This window comes from Thamnophis elegans, chromosome 4 (genome assembly GCF_009769535.1).
Source record: "Thamnophis elegans isolate rThaEle1 chromosome 4, rThaEle1.pri, whole genome shotgun sequence".
Classification (NCBI taxonomy): Eukaryota; Metazoa; Chordata; class Lepidosauria; order Squamata; family Colubridae; genus Thamnophis; species Thamnophis elegans.
This window is the reverse complement of record NC_045544.1, coordinates 49993620-50012948: the sequence shown is the minus strand read 5'-3', so window position 1 is coordinate 50012948 and position 19329 is coordinate 49993620. Positions and strand designations below refer to the sequence as shown.

The window sequence follows — 19329 nt, the reverse complement described above, 5'->3', positions numbered from 1 at the left end:
TGGAATACAGCGGCGGCAGGGGCTCTAAACCGGATTGCGCCTTTGCGGCCTCTCCGAGGTTGCGGATCCAGGAGGGCTCCTTGGTTTACCAAGGAACTCCGGGAGATGAAGCGCCAAAAGAGATGCCTAGAGCGCCACTGGAGGGCCAGTAACTCTGAGTCAGACCGAGCACTGATGAGAGCCTATATCAGGACCTATCTTGTGGCAATACGGGCGGCGAAATGTGCGCATTTTGCTGCTCTTATTGCATCCGCTGAATTGCGCCCAGCCGCCTTGTTTAGAATAACCCACGCCCTCCTGAAAGGGAGGGAGGCGGACGACCCTTTACAAGGTAGAGCTGAGGAATTTGTTCAGTTTCTAATGGATAAAGTCGCTCGAATTTGGACAGATCTGGACTCCAATTGCATGGTAACAGCCGAGGTACCGGGGGAAGGTCTTGAGCGGATTTTATGGAGCGAGTTTCAACTTGTCGCTCCTGAGAAAGTGGACAAGGCCATGGGAGCGGTGAGTGCCTCCACATGTATACTGAACCCGTGCCCCTCCTGGCTGGTCTCGACCAGCAGGAAGGTGACACGTGGCTGGATCCAGAGGATAGTTAACACCTCTCTCCGGGAGGGATCCTTCCCGCTCCTCCTAAAGGATGTGGTGGTGAGACCCCTCCTGAAGAAGCCTTCTCTGGACCCAGCCATTCTAAGTAACTATCGTCCAGTCTCCAACCTCCCCTTCGTAGGGAAGGTTGTTGAGAAAGTGGTGGCCTTTCAACTCCGGCGGTCCTTGGATGAAACCGATTATCTGGATTCCTTTCAGTCCAGTTTCAGGCCTGGTTACAGCACGGAAACTGCTTTGGTCGCACTGATCGATGATCTCTGGCGAGCCAGGGATAGGGGTCACTCCTCTATCCTAGTGCTCCTTGACCTCTCAGCGGCCTTCGATACCATCGACCATGGTATCCTTCTGCGACGGTTACGGGAGGTGGGAGTGGGAGGCACCGTCCTACGGTGGTTCTCCTCCTACCTCTCGGACAGGTCGCAGTCGGTGTTGGTCGGAGGGCAGAGGTCGACCCCTAGGCCCCTCAATTATGGGGTGCCACAGGGTTCGGTCCTGTCCCCGCTCCTACTTAACATCTACATGAAGCCCCTGGGTGAGATCATACGACGGCACGGGATTAAATACCACCAAGATGCGGATGACACGCAACTGTATCTGTCCGCCCCGTGCCAACTCAGTGAAGCAGTAGAAGTGATGTACCAGTGCCTGGAGGCTGTTAGGGTCCGGATGGGAACAAACAAGCTTGCACTCAATCCCGACAAGACTGAGTGGCTATTGATGCTCCCTCCCAAAAATGGTCCAGCTATTCCATCCCTTAGCCTGGGGGGGTGAAAGCATTTGCCCCTCAGAGAGGGTTCGCAATTTGGGAGTCCTCCTGGATCCACAGCTGACGTTAGAACATCACTTGTCGGCTGTGACCAGGGGGACCTTTGCCCAGGTTCGCCTGGTGCACCAATTGCGACCCTACCTGGACCGGGAGGCCCTTCGGATAGTCACTCACGCCCTCGTCACCTCAAGTCTGGATTACTGTAACGCGCTCTACATGGGGCTGCCCTTGAAGAGCGTTCGAAGACTTCAGTTAGTCCAGAACGCAGCCGCGTGAGCGATTGTGGGTGCACCTAGGTACACCCACATTACACCTATCCTCCGCGAGCTACACTGGCTGCCCATTGGTCTCTGGACACGCTTCAAGGTGCTAGTCGTTACTTTTAAAGCCCTGCATGGCATCGGACCTGGTTACCTGAGAGACCGCCTCCTGCCAATTACCTCCCAAAGACCGATTCAATCGCACAGACTAGGCCTTCTCCGGATTCCATCTGCCAGCCAATGCAGGCTGGCGACCCCCCGTTGAGATCCGGACCCTTACTACTTCCGTAAAGCTACTAAGTCCTGGCTGTTCCGGCAGGCCTGGGACTGTTGAAGTATCCAGCCCCACTTTAATTGTGAATGTTGTTGTATTTTAAATTTTGTATTGTCTTATTTATCCCCCTTCCCTTTTTTAAAATTTTATTTTAGTTTTGTTACATAGACAACATAATCACATAACAATAGAAAAAGAAAGGCAGAGGGAAAAAAGAAAAAAAAAACCCCACACACAAAAAGAAAAGAAAAAACCCATCATCCCATACAGTATGTCATTTGATTATAGGTGCATCCCTACTACGTTTCCCCCCATACACACACCCCGTATCTCTCTGTTATACATTTAATAGACACCACAATAACCTAGGGTTTAAAAAAAAAAAAGGGAAAGGACCCAAAAAAGGGGAAGAAAAAAGAAAAAAAGAAAAAAAAAGAAAAAAACAAACAAACCATCATCACATGCAGCATGTCGTTTGGTTACAAGTGTTTTAACACAGTGGTCCCCAACCTTTTTATCGCCGCGGACCAGTCAGCCTTTGATAATTTTACCGTGGCCCGCTGAGCGTGCGCAGGGGTGGGGGGGGGCGTTGTTCGCGACGACACATTGATTGTTTATATATCAGATTGTTTTGATTAAACTACCATATATAAAAGGAGATACTATCTTAAATAACAAAGTGGGCCCCCACCTCCAAAATATACTAAAAGAAAAAAGATTCCATGTGCTCAACTAATTTTTTTTAAAATCATCACTATATTATGGACTACAGACATATATATATATATATATATATATATATATATATATATATATATACATACATACATACATACATACATACATACATACATACATACATACCGTACGTATGTACGTATGTATATATATAATGTCCAAATAACAGGAAAAGCGCTTCAAGGACCAAAGTATATTCCTTTTTTGCAGCCTTAAGAGAACTCTCGTTTTTTGAGGCTCAGAACCAGGCATTCTCGTGGGCTGCAAAAAGGAAACGCGACCCGGGAGCGCAGCCTCCAAGAGTCCATATCGCCAATAACTACGCGTGGGGGGAAAGGAAATGTGTTTTGTGAGGAAGAGAAAGAGCGCGCTTCACCGATGCCCGTTGGCGAAATTTTGGAAGAGAGGCAAGAGACTTCAGGCACCGAGCCCCCACCCCTGGCTGCGGCAACTGGAGTGGGCGGGAGGCAGGGAAGGGGTGGGCAAGACCGCCGCTTTTCCACCATGCGCTGCAATAGCGGCAGCGGTGGCCTGAATCTGGCGACTGCCCCTCACCACCTCAGGCGGCGCTCATACCCTCCCCTTTCCTGTGCTACCGTTAGACTCCTCTCAGCCCCCCACCCACGCCTGTGGAGGGCGCACACGCGCCAAAATCGCGCACCCCCCATCTCCCCTCAAAAGACCCCCCCCGCCCTCGGCTGCCCGACGTTCTCTCTCTCTCTCTCTCCCGCCGTTCCTTCTCACAAGCCAAGGCCGGGCGGGGAAGCGCCGTCTCCGTCCCGGGCGCGCCGCCCCTCCCTGGGCAACTCGGAGACGACTGAGCCGCTTTTTCTCCAACCGCGCCGCGCCAATGCCGGTCGCCACATAGACGAAGTAGAGGAACGAGGAGGACAGCGAGAAAAAGAAGAGAGCGGCCAGCAACGACCGCCGGGGAAGCTGCCAGGGCCTCCAAGGGCTCCGCTTCCAGCGCATGGTCCGCCCCCTCCTCGCCTTGCTTCCAGGCGAGCCGACTGAGGCGAGAAAGGAGAAAGAGGCGGAGGCGTTCACTGAGGGGACGGCTGACTCGGGGAGGGGGCGGAGGTGGTGTAGTAGCGGGGGATTCTTCCTCCTCGCCTCACTTGCTCCTGTGCTTCCGCGCAGCTCCCCCCCTCCGGCGACGATCATGGCCCCCGGCTGCTGCGCGGCCCGGTGCCAGGTACTCCACGGCCCAGCACCGGTCCGCGGACCGGGGGTTGGGGACCACTGTTTTAACACCTGCATCTTCAAGTATTATTTACCATCTCAAATGTTTCATCTAATATAACTAAAGGCCACCTTTCCATTCTACAATATATATTCAGTTAACATTAGCATTATTTTTCCCTAGAAAGTATACTTATATTTATTGTTAACCCTGCATTTCATACCTTCAAACAGAGATCTTATTCCTTCATTTTTCAACAAAACATCGCTGCCTATATATACCAGTTTTCATTTGTTCCCCTATTAGAATTGCTTATCAGCAGCGAAATATCATTATAATAAGTTCTTAGCCTTATACATTATATCACCAGACCTTATATTAATTCTTCATTGTGTCATTGTTAGATTGTTTCACAGCAAAATTATATCATTATTTACTTTCTTCAATTAAAGCATAAGTATATCATTTTTCATTTCCAAAGTTTTTCCCCCCCCCTAGCCACCGATAAAACAAATCCCATATCTTATAAAATTGTTCATCCTCTTGCTCTCTAATTTCAAATGTCAATTTACTCATTTCAGCACAGTCCATTATTTTTCGGATAACTTCTTCCTCTTTTGGTATTGTTTCGTTTTTCCAGTTTTTTGCAAATACAATTCTGGCTGCTGTTAACACATTTACAATCAGATATTTTAAGTCTTTGTTGTAGATTTCTGGTATGATCCCCAATAAAAAGACCTCTGGTTTAAAGTCTGTTTGTGTGTCATTTTCTCCAACCACATGTGGATTTTAGTCCAGTATCTTTTAGCTTCAGTGCAAGTCCACCACATGTGGTAGTATGAGCCAGGTATCTGGTGACATTTCCAACACTTTTCTGATTTATTCTTGAACATTCTTGTGATTCTGGTCGGGGGTAAGTGCCACCTGTAAAACATCTTATACAAGTTTTCTCTATATGCAGTAGACATTGTCATTTTATAATTTTGAGACCACAATTTCTGCCAATTCTCTAAGTCAATCCCATACTTAAAGTTTTTTCCCCAGGCTATCATAGTTTCTTTAACTTGTTTTTCATGCAATTTAAACTCCAATAAATATCCATATAGTTTTTAAATTACTTTTTCATCAGTACCTGTTAAAATTTTGTCTAACTCAGTCATTTTATTATAAAGACCTTTAGTTTTTCTATCTTCATTATATCTAGATTGTATCTGTACATATGAGTACCAGTTCATTTCCATCCCTTCTTGTTTCAACTCTTGAATAGATTTGAGCTCACCCTCTGTATTCAATAATTCTATATATCTAACTGTTTGTTCCTTTTTATATATTATTGGATATGAAAATGCTTCAATTGTTGATATCCAGACTGGAATTTTCAAATAGTGTAATCTTTTAACCTTTTCCCAGTTTAACAACAACGCCTCCCTTATATAATGTCTTCTAAAGTAACCATGTGATTTAGTTCCCTTATACCATAAGAAAGCATGCCATCCCAACAGTAAGTCGTGACCTTCTACTTTCAATAATCTAGAGTTTTTTAATGATATCCATTCCTTAATCCACATCAAGTTTGTTGCCTGATAGTATAGCTCCCAATTAGGTAGCGCAAATCCTCCTCTAGATCTAGCATCTTGTAGTAATTTAAGTTTTATTCTCTGCTTTTTTCCCTTGCCAAATAAATTTCAAAACTATTTTATTTAGATCTTGAAAAAAGTCCTTACCCAATCTGATTGGGATTGTCTGAAACAGGTATAGAATTCTAGGTAGAATGTTCATTTTAATTGTAGAAATTCTTCCCATCATTGATAAGTGCAAATTTTCCCATTTCTCCAAGTCAATTGCTATTTGTCGTTTTAGTCTGGTATAGTTCTTTAAGAGTGCTACATCTAGGTGATAAGTGTATCCCCAAATATTTAACCTTGCTTGTATTTTGAATCTGCAACATTTCTGACAGCTCTTTCTTTTGTGTTGCTGGGATATTCTTTGTCATGATCTTTGTTTTATCTTTGTTTATTTTCAAGCCTGCTACTTCTCCATATTCCTCTATTCTTTCCAGCAATTTGGGTGCTGTTTCTAATGGATCTTCAAGAATAAAAACTAAGTCGTCTGCAAACGCTTGTAATTTATACTCTTCTCTCTTAATTTTCATTCCTCTTATTTCTTCTTCTTCTCTGATCTTTCTGTTTAATACCTCTAGTGTTAGGACAAAAAGTAGTGGTGATAGTGGGCAGCCTTGTCTCGTACCTCTCTTTATTTCAATCGGATCTGTTAGTTCTCCATTTACCATTATCTTTGCTGCTTGTTTCTGATATATCATTCGTATAGTTTGAGTGAATTTCTTGCCAAAATTCATCTGCTCCAGTTGCAAAAACATAAATTGCCAATTCACATTGTCAAAGGCCTTCTGCGCATCGAGGAACATCAGTGCCATTTGCTTTTCAGGATGGGCCTCATAATATTCCAAGGTATTCAAAATCATTCTCGTATTGTCTTTAATTTGTCTTTTAGGTAAGAAGCCATTTTGATCTGAGTGGATGAAGCCATTTAAGTATTTTTTAAGTCTCTCAGCTAGTATAGATGCAAATAGCTTGTAGTCTGAATTTAATAAGGAGATTGGCCTATAATTCTTGATTTGTGTTGGATCAGTCTCTTCCTTGGGTAGTAGTGTGATATACGCTTCTGACCATGACTTCGGTATTTTGCTCTCAGACATCACTTCATTCATGACTTGTAGAAGTGGGAAGGTCAGTGTTTCTTCAAATGTTCTGTAGAATTCCACCGGTAGTCCATCTGGTCCTGGAGCTTTCCCGTTGTTTTGTTTTTTAAGTGCCTCTGTTAGCTCCATCATTGTTATTTTACTTTCTAACATTGTTCTAGTTTCGTCTGGTACCTGGGGGAGATTGGCATCTTGTAAGTACTTTTTAACTCGTCCCTCCTCCACCTTCTCTTGTTCATAGAGTTTAGCATAATAGTCTTGTATAATACTTTTTTTCTCAATATTTCCATACTGAATTTCTCCTTGTTTATCTCTTGGTTGAACTATTTTCTTTGTTTCTCTCTTTTTTCATCTTATATGCCAACCACCTGCCTGGCTTATTCGCATTTTCAAAATAATTCTGTTTGGCACCTCTAATTTTTTGTGCCAGTTCTTCCTTTTCAAATAGGTCCATTTTGTGTTTAATTATGTCCATTTTTATTTTGACATCTTTTTTTTGTGGTGCTCTCTGTAGTTCTCTTTCAAGTATTTTATAGTCGTTATCTAAAGCTTTATGCATTTGTCTTTTCTTTAAGTTTCTCTTCCTTGTGTAGTCTATTGTCAAACCTCTGATAACAGCCTTCATTGTATCCCAGAGATTCTGCAACGATGTGTCTTCTTTCCTATTTTCTTTAAGGAAGAGGACTAGCTCTTTTTCCATTTTTTGTACAAACTCTTTTTCTTTCAATATAGTGTTATTTAGTGTCCATCTAGGTCTTGCCCTTTGGCCTTTCCATTTAATTAAAATTGGATTGTGGTCCGCCCAGGTACTTGCTCCAATCTCAATTTCTTTTATGTTGGAGCTCAACTCCGTTGAGACCCATATCATATCTATTCTAGAAAATGAAGAATGTCTGTTTGAGTAGAAGGTGTATTGTTCTTTTTTAGCATTTCTTTCTCTCCATATATCTTTTAAATTTACTTCATCTGTCATCCTAAAAAAGGATTTCGGCAGAGGCTTCCCATTTAATTTTTTTGTTTTATGTGTTTTATAGTCCATATTTATCCCCCTTCCCTTTTTATTGTAAGCCGCCCGGAGTCCTTCGGGAGTGGGCGGCATACAAAACTAATAAACTAAACTAAACTAAACTAAACCCATAAAGTATATTAAGAGAAACATACTACTCAAAATAGAGAGAGGTCCCCAAAATTACTCTGAGTTTCAAATCTATCAAATCATTGCTGAGGAATAATTCAGAGTTATTTCATATATCATTCTGGTAGAATTTCCTTTACAATTAACATAGGCCTAAAATATATGTCTACCCCCCCCCCCTCTCTCTCTCTCTCAAAAAACCCCACTGTTCCTAGAACTTCAGCATGTTCTACTCTAGAGAGAGATATAAAACACAAGATTGGAAACAATAAAAAAACACAAGATATATGGAAGCATAATGTTATTGGCATAAACCCAACAAGTTGTTAGTTAGAGATACTGGAGGTCATAAGGGTGAGCAATTGCCAGGTGCCTGAATTTTCATCATGTGACTGTGGAGTGAGTAGTTATACAACAGTTGTAACTTCGGGCCCAGGTTGTAAGTCCCTTCATTCAGCACCACTGTAATTCTGAACAATCGCTGAATGAACAATGTCAAACAAAGGACTACCTATATTCCAACATTCCACAAATACTATGATATGAAAAATAATTACTCAGAGACAAGGGACCCAGATTTAGTGCACTGCTCCTTCTGAACAAAATTGTACAATTTGTTTTTAAATAATTCTAGAACAATCACAATAAAACAAATCATGTCTGGGGTTCATGAAATCTTAATTAATGGAGAATTATTTTGAGATACAGAAAGACAATGTATTTAAAAGGGGTTGGTACTTACCTGATACGCCTCTTCTCATAGTGGGGGGAGGAGTATCAAGTATGGGTTGACCTTATCCTCTCGTGATTGGATTGAGTCAGATAAGCTCTTTGGACAACGCCCCCTGGCACCAGGAATCCCCAGTTTTAATGACGAAGAGCTCTATCCAACTCGTTGCATCATTCACTCCAGACTCTTGATTCAGTTTTTAGCTTTTATTGTCTTCAACATCAATATTTATATAACTACATAAACAATGAACATAACACTTAGTCATACAAACATAGTCAGGGAGGGACTGGATACTCCTCCCCCCACTATGAGAAGAGGCGTATCAGGTAAGTACCAACACCCTTTCTCCATAGTGAGGGGGGAGGAGTACCCAGGATGGGACGTACCAAAGCCTGCACGTCCCTAGGGAGGGAGACCCCTGAGGCCCCGTGTCCCCCACTCAGGCCTGTTGAGGCGTAGGTCCTGCCCTGTGAACTGCCTGCAACACCCTGCGGCCGAACGAGGTTTCTGGCGTGGCAAAGGAGTCCAACTTATAGTTCCTAACAAAGGGAGAGGGGGAAGCCCACGTGGCTGCCCTGCAGATTTCAGCCAGGGATGCTTGTGTGGCCCAGGCCATGGATGTGGCTGCACTCCACGTGGAGTGGGCTGTGATATGATTTGGTGTCTGTAAACCCTGTGATTGGTACGCAGTGGCAATGCAGGTTTGCAACCACCTGCCAATAGTGATGGAAGTTACCTTGTTACCCAGGGATCCTGGTTGGAAGGAGACAAACAGGGCTTCGGATTTCCTGTTTGGCCTGGTTCACCTGAGGTAAATCCTCAGAGCCCTCCTTACATCCAGAGTGTGCCACTTCCTCTCCAATGGGTGAGAAGGGTCCGGACAGAAGTTGGGCAAAATCAGTTCCTGGGCTCGATGGAAGCAGGAGCACACCTTGGGGATGAAGGACGGATCCAGCCGTAACACCACCCTGTCTTGGTGGAAGACACAGAGATCCTCCCTGGTGGACAGCGCTTGCAGTTCGGATATCCGCCTGGCGGAGGTGATGGCCACCAGGAACGCCACCTTCAGGGTCAGGAACTTAAGGGAAACTGTTTGTAATGGCTCAAACGGAGCGCCCATTAGAACATCCAATACCCTGTGTAAGTCCCAGGAAGGATACCTGTGTACCGTAGGTGGTCTGAGATTGGAGGCCCCCTTAAGGAATTGCCTGACCATGGGGTGGTGCGTCAAACTCTGGTTTCTGCCACACAGGAGAACTGATGAGATGGCTGTAACCTGTCTCCTAATTGTGTTAGGAGCTAACCCTCTATCCAGGCCTGCCTGGAGGAAGTCCAGAACCTGTGGCACCGTAGCCTGGATGGGGCTGTACCCCCGGGAGTTGCACCAAGAGTCAAAGGCCCGCCACGTGGAGCCATAGATGCGCTCCGCGGAGGGTCTGCGGGCGGCCTGGATAGTCCTTATCACCGTGGTGGAGAAGAGGTCTTTCCTCAGGATGCTCCGCTCAATCGCCAAGCGGTCAACTGGAGCCATTGAGGATCCGTGTGCTCCAGCGACCCCTGGCTGAGGGATATCCTCTCCTGGGGGATTCTCCAGGGCCTCTCCACCAACAGAGACTGGAGATCGGCAAACCAAGGCCTCCGGGGCCAATGAGGAGCCAACAGAACCACTTCCGCCCCCTCCTGAAGGATCTTCCATATGACGCTGGGAATCAGGGGCAAGGGAGGAAAGGCATACAAAATACCCCTGGGCCATGAGCTCCGCAGAGCATCCGTCCCTTCCGCCCCCCGTGTCTGGTACCTGGAGAAGAACCTCGGGAGCTGAGTGTTGAGGGGAGTGGTGAAGAGATCGACCTCCGGGCGCCCAAAGCGCTCGGCCACCTCCTCAAATATCGCAGGCTGCAGCCTCCACTCTGAGTTGTCCACCTCGGCCCGGCTGAGCCAGTCGGCCCTGGTGTTGTCCACCCCCGCTATGTGTTCTGCCCACAAAGACCGGAGGTTCCTTTCGGCCCACTGACCCAGACATTTGGCCTCCTTCATGAGGGTCCTTGATCTGGTCCCCCCCTGCCTGTTTATGTGGGCCTTGGTGGTGATATTGTCTGTGAGGACTAATATGTGCTGGCCCCTGACCGAGTTCTGGAACCGTAACAGGGCCAGGCGGACCGCCCTGAGCTCCAACCAGTTTATGTTGTGAGTCCCTTCCGCCTGAGTCCACTGTCCTTGCACCATCTGAGCCAGCAGATGGGCACCCCATCCGGTCAGACTGGCTTCCGTCGTTACCGTCAAGCGGTCTGGTGTCCAGAGGGTTTCGTCCTTCGTGATCGCTGGGGACATCCAACAAGTCAGGGAGCGGGAGACCTCTACCGGGAGAAGTACCTTGGTCTGCGAACAGCTCGTGCGCCTTCGCTGGAACGGCAAGAGGAACCATTGGAGATCTCTGGTGTGGAGGCGAGCCCATGGAACGATGCCAATGGCGGAGACTATGGTGCCTAGTAGTTTAGACAGAGTGGCTAAGGACACCTTGCGCTTCCTGGCTATCGAGGAGGCTAGCTGTCTAAGCGCTATCTGTTTGTCAGGCGATAGGAAGACCATGCCCACCTGGGTGTCTATTCTGGCTCCTAGGTGAATCAGACTAGTAGAGGGGTGGAGGTGACTCTTGGCTAGGTTCACCGTAAACCTGTGGTCCCTCAGGACTGTCATGGTGACGTCTAGGTCTCGCAGGGCGCCCCTAAAGGAAGATGACTGCAGAAGCAGGTCATCCAGGTAACATTGGATGCGCACCGGGACCTGTCTCAGGTGCGCTGCCAGCGCTGCCATTACCTTTGTGAATACCCTTGGGGCCGAAGACAGCCCGAAGGGGAGGGCCCGGTACTGATAGTGGTGTCCCATGTAGCAGAATCTGAGATACCTGCGGTGATCCTGGGCAATGGGAATGTGCAGATAGGCCTCAGTGAAGTCTATGGAAGTGAGAAAGTCTCCCTGTCTAACCCCCTCCAAGATAGAGTGCAGGGAGTGCATCTTGAACCTCCTATAGCGGATGGAACGGTTCAGGCGCTTCAGGTCAAGGATCGCTCTCCAGCCCCCAGAGGCCTTGGGGATGACAAACAGAATGGAGTAGTGCCCCTGACCCTGTTGCTCTGGAGGCACCGGCTGGATCGCCCTGATCTCCAACAGGTGTTAGATGGCCTCCTGCATCAGCAACCTCCGGGTCGGGTTCTTAGAAACCGGACATATCCGGAAGAAGCTTGGGGGACTGGAAAGAAATTCGAGTGAAAGGCCATGCCTGATGGTCTTCTGCACCCACCTGTCAGAGGAGATGATGTCCCAGCGGTCGGCGAAGTACGCTAAGCACCCCCCAATGGGGAGAACGCTGGGCCTAGCTTTAATTTCTGCAGAAGGATCGCCCCCCTCCGCCTCCACCCCCTTGAAAGGGCCGCTTCTGCTGCCTGCCTCTCTGCTGTCTGTCTGGGTACCTCTGCCTAGCAGGGAATCCCCCCTGGTACTGCCTGCTTCCAGAGAACCCTGCCTCTGACCCCCTAAAGCAGTCCTGACCCCGAAAGAAGGAACCAGAGTCCTGACCCCGGGAGTAGGAGCATCTGGGGTATGGAGTCGACCTGAAGCTGCCTTTCTTCTGGGCAGTGGCCAGGACGTTCCTCTTGTCCTTGTTCTCAATCAGGAACCAGTCCAGAGCTGAGCCAAAGAGGGAGTCTCCTGTGAAGGAGGCCGAAGCCAGGCACCACTTGTGACAAACCTCCGCCTGCCACTGTCGTAGCCACAGCAGCCTGCATGATGCCACCGACGATGCAATCACCCTGAAAGCAAATCTGGCTGCAGTCAGGGTGGCATCCGATGAGAACTGGATGGCTGCTACCAGCCTGTTTATGTCCTGATGTGACCGGGCATCTGCTATGTTGCTGTAGCTCCTGCAGCCACAGCAAGGATGATCTGATGATGAAGGAGGCTGTGGTGGATGCTTTCACAGCCCAGGCCGCTGCTTGATGACCCCTCTGCAAGGTGAGGTCCGCCTTCTTGTCCTCCACCTTCAAGGCATCCTCTGGCTTCCCAGGCATGTTGGTAGATGTATGAAGAGCCACGACTGGATCATCTATGGCGGGCTGCGCAAGTAGCTTAGCCAGTTCTTGGTCCACACTGAAGAACACCCTGTCTGAAGAGGAGGGTGAGGGGCCAGTTGTAGGAGATGCCCATTGGCGCCTTACCAGGTCGAGGAAGGTCTTGGGCGTAGGAACGGTGTCTGCCTCGATGGCCTGCTCATCGAAGATGTTCTCCGCTGAGAAACCCTTGCGCTGAGGTGTGGCCTCTGCTGCTCTGTTGCCTAGCTTGACTGTTGCCTTGGCCTTGAAGAGCAGGGACTTAAACAGTGAGGGCTGGAACAACCCGGTGAATGTAGGTTTAGGAGGAGGCATGCCTTCATCCTCTGACAGTTTGACCTCCCTGATCTCGCCTTCCTCACTTTCATTGTCACTGTCCTCCTGGGATGAATCTGAGGAGCTGTGAATCTCTTCCTCCTGAGCTTCTGGGAATTCAGGAGCCCTGGGGGGTGGGTGGGAGGGGGGCCCCCTGAGGCTGTGGCTGTTGGAATGCTGCTGCCATGTATTGCTGAAAAGCCTGCATCATTAACTCCTGGAAGTTGGGGGCTCCTGTGGGAGGTGTCTGGCTGGGGCTGATGCCCCCCTGAGGATGGGGACTGCCCAAGAGGGGAAGTCCAGTAGGCAAGGCTGCCCCCACAGTAGGAGTGGTAGGGGATTGCCACCCCTGAGTAGAGCCCCAAAGTCCTGAGGTGTCTATAGGGATCCTTGCTGGCATTCTCCACTGAGCCTCCACTGGATAAGGGAGTGCCTGGATTTTCTCCCCCTTTGCCTGGGGTGGCCTGATGGCTGGCAGCCTTCTTGCAGAGCCTCTCTAAAGCTTTATGCCTCCTCCGCTCATACTTCGAAGGCTTGTGACCCCCCCTTCCTCTGGATCTGCCCTGGGGGAAAGGTACTTGGTTTTGCATTTAGCCTTTCCTCTCCCCCCCGCCTTCCTCGGGCAGTCTCTGGGGAAGCCACTGACCTGGATGCTTGCTCTTCTGCCCATCCGGTGGGGCTGCAGTCCATGTTTGCAGCTGCCTGGGATTCTCCTTCCTGGTAGCTGCTGGGCACCGCCATCTTGGACCACGTGGGTCCTCCCGGCTTCAAAATGGCGCTGACCAGCTTGCAAAGGGGCGCGAAATTTAAAAGTGCCTGAAGAGCGGCTTGTGCTCCAGGGAGCTTGTCGCGCGCGCTCCCAGCCGGATTCTCTTCCTCCTGCCTCTTCTCCGATGCCGCTGTGGCCAGGAACGGCTTCTTCGGCTTCCTCACGATCCTCTGGCCACGTGGAGGCAGCACGGGCGCTCCAGGGCATTTGGAAGCCCCGGTTCGTCGCTCAACCCTTGAGGGGAGCAACGGAGTGCTCCAGCGACTTACAAGCCTCAACGGTAGGGCTGCCTGCTAGAGGCTTTTGCCTGTCCTCCTGCTGCCCGGCCAAGGTCCTCACTGAGTGTCTTCAGATGTGCTCAGTGGCCAGGGCAGTGTGCCGCCCCGGGGGGCTAGTGGCAGTCCCAATCCTGCAGGAGGAGGCTGTGCGCGGAGCAGGGAGGCAAAGCTCGACGGGTCCAACTGAATTCCCCTTAAATCCTAGTAAATTGCTGGAGATCCAGAATGAGCAACCTTTCACGATCGATTGAGTCAGAAAAACTGGGGATTCCTGGTACCAGGGGGCGTTGCCCAAAGAGCTTATCTGACTCAATCCAATCACGAGAGGATAAGGTCAACCCATTCTGGATACTCCTCTCCCCTCACTATGGAGAAATTTCAGCTCTTCAGCCATTCATTCATCCACTCACTAACTTACTTACTCACTCACTCCAATTCATGCAAGGTTTATGCCTCTTACCTTGTCTGCAGGTGTTAATCTTGCCCAGGGTTTATCAGCACGTCGATCATAATCTGGTGAATCTGTTACTTCCACATATTCATTAAATCGTAGGATTCTTCGCGCCTGAAGTTCAGCCACTGTTGGTCTCAAACTAAGCTGCAAAAAAGCAAATTTAATAAACTCCCTCCCAAAGAATCTGGAGGTTAGGGTTAACCTAATACAAACACCATCGACAGGACATAGAATTAAAAAAAAAATTAAACACAAAGGTAAAATGTTGATGAAGGAAATTCACTGATAGCTTCCACTTGATAGACCTCATGCTGGTGAGAGAAAATAGTATCAACATGGCCTAAAACCATCATTTAGGTTTGATCCCATTTACAGGTAGTCCTCAATTTACAACCAGAACTGAGCCCAAAATTTATGTTGTTAAGTTAAAAATTTGTTAAATGAATTTTGCCCCATTTTACGACTTTTCCTGCCAAATTTGTTAAGTGAATCACTGCCATTGTTAAATTAGTGACACAGCTGTTAAGTGAATCTGGTTTCCCCATTTACTTTTTTTGTCAGGTCGCAAAAGGGGAACACATGACCCTAGGACACTGCAATCATCATAGAGGTGAGTCAGTTGTCAAGCAGCTAAATGAGAATCACATGATGCTGCAATGGTCATAAGTGGGGAAAATGGTCATAAGTCACTTTTTTCAGTGCCATTGTAACTTTGAACGGTCACTAAAATAACTTGTAAATCGAGAACTACCTGTATTTTACATACTTTTTACACATGCTATATTTTTATTAGCTATTTTATGCCCATTTTATTTGCTCAGTGTTGAATGTTATACGTCTATACTTTGTAGGTGTTTCTGACACAAATAAAGAAAGAATGCAAAGGATGTTCTGTTGAACAAAACATTTAATTTACCTTTCGGCTGAGACTGCGCTTCAATTCTCTTTTAGCTTCTTGTTCTTCTTCTTCATTCTTTTCTATTTTCAGATGAAAGAAGAAACATAGGCATAGTTATGGCATGATAAATAAGTGACAGACTTGTTACAACGTAGGAAAATAATCCTCATTAATGTATTAATTTGATTCTAAGTTGCATTTTCTTTCATTTCTTAAGCCAGTCTTCTCATTTCTATGATCAGTCATAGGATAAGGTTTCTATAGTATATCTGCATTCTATATAATTTCTATATTTCTGCATTAAGAAATAAGGAAGAGAGAGTAGGCAGCCTCCATTATTTTCTATTCCTAAGGTTCAAATAGAGGGCCTTCCAAGGGAGCAATAGGTGTGTTAAAAGATTATTCTATCTAGTTAAAAAAGTCAAATATCTTGGAGTTAACATTTTAACTTCAAATGGGAAATTATATAAGCATAATTATGAACCACTTTGGCATAGCATACAGACAGAGATGAAAAAATGGGAGAAATTGCACTTATCTTTGCTGGGCAGGATAGCGGCAGTGAAAATGAACATTTTACCAAAATTTTTATTTCTTTTCCAAATGTTACCTATACTTAAAAAAGATGCGAACCTTTTAGAATGGCAGAAGGGTATCAACAAATTTGTGTGGGCAGGAAAGAAGCCGAGGGTAAAGATGAAAATAATGCAAGATGTACGTGAGAGAGGAGGATTGAAACTACCTAATTTAAAACTATATTATGATGCAGTGGCATTATCTGTAATTAGTGATTGGATTCATTTAACTAATGATAGAATATTGAACATTGAGGGACACGATCTGGTATTTGGTTGGCATGCTTACCTGTTATTCAACAAAAAATTGGATAAGAACTTTAAAAGTCATATTTTGAGAAATGCTTTATTGCGGGTTTGGAAGAAATACCAATATAAATTAAATGACAAGATACCCATGTGGGCAATTCCTAGACATGCAATTGAAAATATGAATACAGCACAAAAACAGGACAGATTTACTTACAGACAGCTTCTTACCTCGGAAAGGGGGGTATTACAATTAAAATCTTTAGAGGTATTAAAAGAGGAGAAGGTAGTTCAAACATGGTTCCAGTATGGGCAATTACAGGCTAGGTGGAAAATAGATCAAAAAATTGGCTTTATTCAAGTTGAGGATAATCTGTTTAAACAAATAAGAGATCAAAGCTTAATGCATATAAAGAGGATATATAATGTATTAATACAGATGGATTCGGAAACAGAATTAGTTAAAGATTGTATGATAAAATGGGCTCAAAATATTGAGGAACCAATAATGTTGGATACATGGGAAAGAATTTGGGTAAGAAATGTGAAATTTACACAAGCTCAAAATCTGAGAGAAAATTTTTACAAGATGTTTTATAGATGGCATTTAGATCCTAAAAAGTTGGCTTCTATGTATCCGAATGTACAGCCTAAATGTTGGAGGTGTGGTTCTCTCGATGCTACATATTATCATATATGGTGGACCTGCCAAAAGGTTAAGGCATTTTGGATAAAAATATGGTGGGTCATGCAAAACGTTTTTAAAAAAAGGATAAAGTTTATTCCTCAGTTATTTTTACTAGGTATATGTACTGATTTTACAGTGGTAGAGACCAATTTGATTCTGCACCTGATAACTGCAGCAAGACTGTTGGTGGCGCAATATTGGAAGAAGGAAGACTTGCCTACAATCCAAGAATGGACATTGAAAGTAACAAACTTAGCTGAAATGGCTAAAATATCGGCATATCTCAAAGATCATTCAAATGAGAGATATAAACGAGACTGGAAAAAATGGATTGACTATATACAAAATAAATACGGGACTAAGAAATTCCAGTTAGCCTATGCTTAAGATCAGAAATGATTTAAACTGTTAAAAGTTAGTTCAGTAAGAAGAAGCTAAGTTCAATCTAGAATGTCATTAATTTCTTTATTTTTTTTTTCTCAATAGATTTTAGACTGTGTTAGTTAAAAATCCATACCGTGTACGGGTTCTGGGAAGTCGGGGGGGGAAGGAGGAGGGGGGATGGGGGGGTGGAGGGAGGGAGGGGTACACACAACAAAAAAAAATTGTATTTCAATGTCTTAATGATTGACAAATGATGACATATTTGTGTTTGTTTTTTTTAAAGAAAAATAAAAAAGTTCTCTTAAAAAAAAAAAAAGATTATTCTATCTAATGATGATGTGTTGGGGGAAAATCATTTCTTTTTCTCCCTTCACTCTCATCCTTCTTCATTGGCATAAAGTTTTCTGCTTTTTCTGAAGCCATATGTGATTTTATATATATATAACATATAACATATAACATATATAACATATATATATATATATATATATATATATATATATATAACACACACACACACACATGTATATAACACACACACAAACACACATGTATGTATGTATGTATGTGTATGTATGTATAGATAGATAGATGATAGATGATAGATAGATAGATAGATAGATAGATAGATAGATAGATAGATAGATAGATAGATGGTCTCTTGTGACGAGCCGAAGGACAGAGAATGGAAGTAGTGATCTTCCTCCCATATTTGGGCATACCGGGGGTTGTAAATCTAAATAGATACCTTTCACCCTGGCTTGGCTGATAAGGAGTCGAGCTCTGTGGCTTAGTGGTTAACACATCTGCCTAAGATGCAATACAGCACAGGTTCGATTCCCAGTAAGGGTATGGCTAGCTGATGAGAGCTAAATAGCTTGAAATAGATCTATACTAGTCTCCCTTTATTTATTTATCAGCACAAATACAACATATATATATGTTGGTAAAATCATGAGTGGTATCTCCCAAGTTTATCTCAATTTAGAAAGGACCACACATGCCTTATACAATTGAATGGTAGGAGCTTCCAAGGATTGTACTGGTGAGAATATTTATATATTTGAGACCTAGAAAAAAAATGCTTGCCCTATTTAAAAAGCAAGTGGAATGAACAAAGAGAAGCAACAGAGTGAAGCAAACACGCTGAGATTGGTTAGCCTATGCCACCGTACCTGTGGCTTGTCTTCAACTTATGATAACTCTTGACTGTGCAAGAACTTTTCTGTCCATCATTACTATAATGATAGCAATATAATCACAGCTTCTGTTTTTACTTGCACTATCTCTGTGCATTTATATAATTCCAGCAACCTGTACTGTTCAGAGAATGGTAATGCACATGCTTAATGAAGATGCCCAATCTTCCTCATTGATTGCCATTAGGATAGTAAATCTCTTGCTATTCATCTAGAAAGCTGCCACTAGAAACAAGGTGGAAAATTTATGACATGTTTAGGTATTCTTAAACTGTGCCTGTGCATCTTAAGATTAATGAACTAAGAGCTAAGATCTCTCACTACATGTTAAGAGTTGAGCAGAACACCCATCACTATATTTCTGTACATAATTCCTATCCACTTTTAAGCATTTGTTGTTTGGCTGTTTTGGAACTTTGATACTAATTTTGGGTGCATGAATTAAATGTTAGAGCTCATCTAGTATCTGGTATATAGGCGGTAGCAAATTATGCAGTATTTCTGCCAAATGTAGCCGAGGTGGCGCAGTGGTTAGGGCGCAGTACTGCAGGCCACTTTAGCTGACTGTGATCTGCAGCTCAGCGGTTCAAATCTCACCAGGCCCAAGGTCGACTCAGCCTTCCATCCTTCCGAGGTGGGTGAAATGAGGACCCGGACTGTGGGGGCAAGTTGCTGACTCAATTTGCTAAAAAATTTGTAAACCGCTTAGAGAGGGCTGAAAGCCCTATGAAGCGGTATATAAGTCTAATAAATAAATAAATAAATAAATCCTCAGTTTCAGTAAATCAGTAGTTCTAGCCTATCAACATGACATGCTGATAATATAGAAATGAAGCCATTGGGACCAGATTACATTGTTGCTAAAATAACTTATTCACCCTCTGTTGCCACACGCCAACACATTTTATATTGCCCACACTATCACATCATGAAAATGCTGAAAGCAGATTGACCGAAGATGTGGTTAATAAAGATTGAGTTAGAAAAATATGCTTGC

The 19329-nt window shown here is 45.1% G+C and overlaps 1 protein-coding gene across 5 annotated transcripts in view; it reads right to left on the bottom strand.

Annotated features, from left to right (window-relative positions):
- The window catches only part of PHACTR2 (phosphatase and actin regulator 2), a 136203-nt gene that overhangs the window by 12759 nt on the left and 104115 nt on the right, over positions 1-19329 (bottom strand). For all 5 annotated transcript variants that reach the window (XM_032215425.1, XM_032215427.1, XM_032215429.1 and 2 more), the window contains 2 exons: positions 15256-15317; positions 14346-14483 (listed from right to left, as the gene is read on the bottom strand). In XM_032215425.1, the coding sequence (XP_032071316.1) occupies positions 14346-14483; positions 15256-15317 (200 nt within the window). The remainder of the gene's footprint in view (positions 1-14345; positions 14484-15255; positions 15318-19329) is intronic.